At 46.6% G+C, this 4,762-nt stretch overlaps 1 protein-coding gene across 1 annotated transcript in view; it reads right to left on the bottom strand.

The window, feature by feature from the left end:
- Positions 1-4,762, bottom strand: part of DDX11 (DEAD/H (Asp-Glu-Ala-Asp/His) box helicase 11) — a gene marked incomplete at both ends in the record, with an annotated part of 11,297 nt that overhangs the window by 917 nt on the left and 5,618 nt on the right. Inside the window, 8 exons of the mRNA XM_009709627.1 lie at positions 354-477; positions 945-983; positions 1,502-1,569; positions 1,689-1,733; positions 3,023-3,102; positions 3,888-3,934; positions 4,038-4,190; positions 4,748-4,762. The exon at positions 4,748-4,762 is cut by the window's right edge and continues 224 nt beyond it. Coding sequence (XP_009707929.1) covers positions 354-477; positions 945-983; positions 1,502-1,569; positions 1,689-1,733; positions 3,023-3,102; positions 3,888-3,934; positions 4,038-4,190; positions 4,748-4,762 — 571 coding nt within the window. The remainder of the gene's footprint in view (positions 1-353; positions 478-944; positions 984-1,501; positions 1,570-1,688; positions 1,734-3,022; positions 3,103-3,887; positions 3,935-4,037; positions 4,191-4,747) is intronic.

Genomic DNA, 4,762 nt, shown 5'->3' with positions numbered 1-4,762 from the left:
AAAAAAAAATAAAAAAAAAAGAAAGATCTGGGTTTTTTAGCTGGCACCACTAAACAGAGCTAGCTCAGGTCCCAGAGCCAGCAGGTCATGGCAGTGCAAAGCTTGAGTGTGTGCAATGTAAACATGGAATGACATCATCATTCAGCTTGGAAGGGACCTCAGGAGATCTTCTAATCATATGTATAGTTGCCTAGGTCACCTAGTCAGATATATTAAAAAACACCTGTGCAGGACAGCTTCTGCAGTCTCTCATTCTTCAAATCTGCCTCCCCCCTTTCCTCATGCAGAAAGATGCAGGTTCCACATCCTCACTTTGTCCACAGATGCACAAGTAGAGGATGTCTGAAACTCACCCTCTTTATCAGATCCTTGCTGGAGGGTCACAAGAAAGTTCTGCAAACCAGTCAACTTCTGGTTCTCCTTGTTGGTCTTCACAGCTGTGGCAGAGCCTCCATATCGCTCCACAAACCCAAAAAGCTGCCAAGCAAAAGTCAGAAAGGCTGACTAATCAGATAAAACCAGGTTTGCTGGCCTGCCACAGATTAAGGTCCTTGGTAGGTAGGTGTTCACAAACCAGCCTAATCAGAACCTATCAGCGCAGCCCAGAGCTCCCATTACTTTCCTCCACCCATTGAATCAAAACCCAAACAAGTCTCTGATGTTTGTTCCTCCAGTGCAGTGCAGCCTACCAGGCTGGCAGGTTGCAGGCCAAGCAGCACAGAATTAGCACCCGCTGGAATATTGTGGTACCCCATCTCGAATGTTTCTTCGGTGTATAAGCAAAACATCATCTGCCCATATAGTGCTTTTTGCAGGAAGCATTTTGTTTGCACAGCAGGGTGGAGAAGACAGGCTCCCACTGCAGCTGCTGCATCTTCCGCTTCAAACTCAATGCGTGAAACAGCATTTGAACACTGTTGACCATAAAGCCTCAGGGGCATTACCTTCCTACTGATGAGGCTCTTCTCACAGTAACGCTGAACCTGTTGTAGGAAGACAGAAAAATGAACTGGCATCCAGCATCCCTTCTCCCATCCTGCCGTCCTTGATCCCTGTCCAGCAGGGATATCACTTGCCGTTCTTGACATGCTCTTGGGGAGGGGTGCATAGTTCTTTGTGAGCATTGCCTCCCAGACAAGTTTATTACAAAGGCATTGTTTCCAGAGTGGAAACACACGATGTTAAGGTGCTGTGTTTGGAGGTTTGAGGGATGGGTTAGGTTATTGGAGTAGTATACTTTCTTCATCCCCACCCCTTACAATTTAGCATTGCCTACAGACAGCCTCTGCAGTCATACATGTTTAATTGCTTGCTTCCCTCTACCTCAAGACCACCTACCCAGCTTTAATGCACTGTATACAATGGGGAGGTGGGGAGAATCTGCTAGAAAGCAGATTCTGCCATGTGGGCCTTGGCTCTGCTTCCAGCTCTCACACACACTTCCTGGTAACCTTGAACAAGTCACTGCCACCTATGCCCTAGCAGATGACATCTGCATTACCTTGAAGAGGTTGATATTGTCAGTCTGGCTCTGAAATAGAAAGTCATTGATGGATTTTAGCACTGTCCCTGAAAGAAAAGGGGGAAGAGAAAAAAAATTATTAGTTGCTGGGCCTGCAGCCTCTTACTGCCCACACCCATGTCCTTGACTGATGACTGCATACCCCAGGTGCTCACTGCAGTCTTACCTGTTTGGGAAACTGCCTGACAGCTAGGGTTTTGGTTCACATTACCTGTAAAACATGAATATGATTCAAGGAAGGCTTACAATGTGTCTGTCTTAAAATTAAGTAAGAGACTAACAACTGAGCTGAAAGGGACACTGCACCAGGACAAAACCCAAGAAATAACTACACATCTGCAAAATGCAGCCGTACAGACAAAACATCAGCTCCTACTCAGTTTTAGTTTCCCCCGTAGGGTAGCCCTACGTTGTAGCACAAGCGTGCTGCTGCATCCTAAGAAACACCACCTACATTCCTTCTGTGGCAGGAGGCAGCAGGTAGGGTGGGTGCATACAAATGCTCACACACTACGTAGTCATCATGCTGCAAAGATGAAGGGACAAGGACTGCAATGCACCCCTCACCCCTCCTCAATGCTGCAGTGGGGAGCTGGGAGGTGCATAGGCTGGCAGGCAATTGGGAAGAGGGGAAAACCTGAGGACAGCTCCACGCCCAGACCCCAACAGTCAGAACAGGATTAATTGCTGCCACTCACGGGGTTTTATGTCCTAGTGTTTAACACCCACCTCACATCTCGCTTTTGCAGCCTCAATCGTGAAGCTGTACACAGGCTGCATTTTCTAATGAAAGCACTTAACTGAGTGTGGGGAAGAGTGGCACGAACAGAGGAGGAAGAGAAGAATACATTTGAGAAAAAGGCAGAGAGCACCACCAGGCCCCTGCCCCAAAGAGCTGCATTTCCCCTGGGCAAGGAGGAAGTTCTTTATGAACTTACGACAGGCTCTTCTCAAGATACACTGAGGTCTAGCAAACAGAAACAGATGATTAGAGGAAAGGAGCCCTGCAAATTCCAGTGGATTTAAAATGACAGCAAAATAACATTTTCTCACAAAGGAAAGGCACCACTCAAGAAAGATTCATTCCACAGAGGCACACCTGACACAGGTAGAGGCTTCGCTACCAGATGACCCAGGAGATTTATTCTGTGCAGCTGTTGTGCTGTCCTGATCACTGTCACACATCTGCTGTATTCCTCAGCATCCTACCTCATCCCCACTCAAATTATAACCGAAAAACCACACAGAAAGAGAAGAAAACTGCCTCTACCAACTTACGATGTCTCAGATAATCAAACAAAGAAAGGGTTCAGGCAGACACCAGTCAACATCCCTATGTTACAAAACAGCCTGAGAAATAAAATTACTGGCGTCTGAACATATACATGAGCAACACTTCCCCACAGTTTCTGTAGAGGGGGAAGAGGGACAGTCCCCTGAGGAAACACCAACTAGCTCAGAGTCTGTCAGCATCCCTGGAAATAAAATAGGTTTGCTTACCTCCCAGCATGGCCACAAACCGCTCCAGCAAATACAGGATCTGTTTAATGTACATCAAGTTCTTTGCCTTCAAACGTTTCCTATGAAAAAGGAGATGGGTATTAGGCCCCAAAACATCTTCAGGGACTAACTCAAGCAGCCAAGTTGCAGAAACAAGCACCTGAACTCTCCTTCATTTTGGGGAGACAGGAACCAAGAATGATTTCTCCCAGGTTCACTCTCCCTATTTGTGACAGGGCACAGACCTCTGGATATCGCACCTAAGGTCACCCCAGAGCACCCACTCACGCACCCCACACTGTTCCTACCATTGCCTTTCTCCTCACACATTAATTACAGTTTGTTTATTACAATGGCAGTGACACCTCAAGTCCCTGTTGCAATAATGCTCCACAAATTCAAAGTTATTAGCATTGAGCACAACCACCAACCACTGCAGGGATGACAAGACATAGAGCCAAAAACCACATATAGCTTCCTCCTCCTCAAAGCTTACTGCCTCTGCCATAATGCCAGTCAGCATATGAAAGACTAAGGTCCAGGAGAGACATGAAAGACTGAGTCTTTTGAAACCCTGCATCACAAAGCAGGAGTGATTAGAGGGAGATATTGGGAAAGGAACTGAGAATATAAGGCAAAGCCAGAATCCTCAGGGTATCCCCCTTCTCACTGCTTAATACCAGCCCCAGGAGTCTGACTTAGACAGATTCTATGCAGAGATAATGAAGCAAGTGGCTTTTCATCTGCAGAAGTATTAATGCAAATAACTTTCCACCGGGAAAAAGAAAGACCCTGCAGACATGAAACAAGCCATGGCATCCACACTGCCTGCCACTGTTGTGCTATTTTCCTCTGACATCCTTACCTGTATCGCTCCATGTACTGCAACAGCTGGGAGTGGGCACAGCACAGCTACACAAACAAAAAAAGACGCAGTTATTACGAAGGAGTCAAGAACATGCACTGGGCTGGATGCAGAGCTCACTCACAATTAACAGGGCAGGCTACGACTCACCTGAGAGCCACTGACCTCCGCACTATGGATACAGGTGATGGTGTCTATGAGGTTGTGGGCCTCATCAATGATTACGACCTGGTCCTTCAGCTTGATCCCAGCAGCACTCCTGGTAGGTTCATGCAAGAGCATCTGATAGGGCAGCACCACCAGCTACAGGAGAAGCACACACCGCCCTGATTCTAGCTCTCATCCTTACAAACTTAGGGCACTCCCCAACCACTCATTAAAGGCCCATATCAGATGGTCTTGCATAATTCAGTCAAGTTACTTACTCTTACTATGGGAAAGGTAGGAAGAGAGACAGGACCACATGCTTGAGAGGGGCACTGGGATGTAAGCTGAAGGGAAATGATTATGCTACAATTGCATATTGGCTCAGGTTACCTTCTGAATCTCCTCTGAAGCACTGAAAGCATGTCTTCTGATAGAGAACCAAGCAAGGAAGAAGATCGGTGGCAAGAGCTAAGATTATACCCATGTGTCAGTATTGCCTCAGTTATTGAGCCTTTCAAGTACTTCAGAATGCTGAGACATACTCAGGGCCTCCCTATTAACTTCAAATGGGTATTCTCATTTTCCTTTGCTCTCTCAGCAAAACTACAGCTGAGAGAAACACAGACTGTTTACAAACTCCCACAATATTGAGTAACAGTACTGGAGGGAGCAGGCAATTGGTTTATTCTTAGAGCCCCTGGCATTAATTCCACTAAAACTGCGTACAC

Source organism: Cariama cristata, unplaced genomic scaffold (assembly GCF_000690535.1).
Source record: "Cariama cristata isolate BGI_N322 unplaced genomic scaffold, ASM69053v1 scaffold35241, whole genome shotgun sequence".
NCBI lineage: Eukaryota > Metazoa > Chordata > Aves > Cariamiformes > Cariamidae > Cariama > Cariama cristata.
Note: the sequence above shows the minus strand (reverse complement) of the source record. Positions and strands in the feature narration are given on the sequence as shown.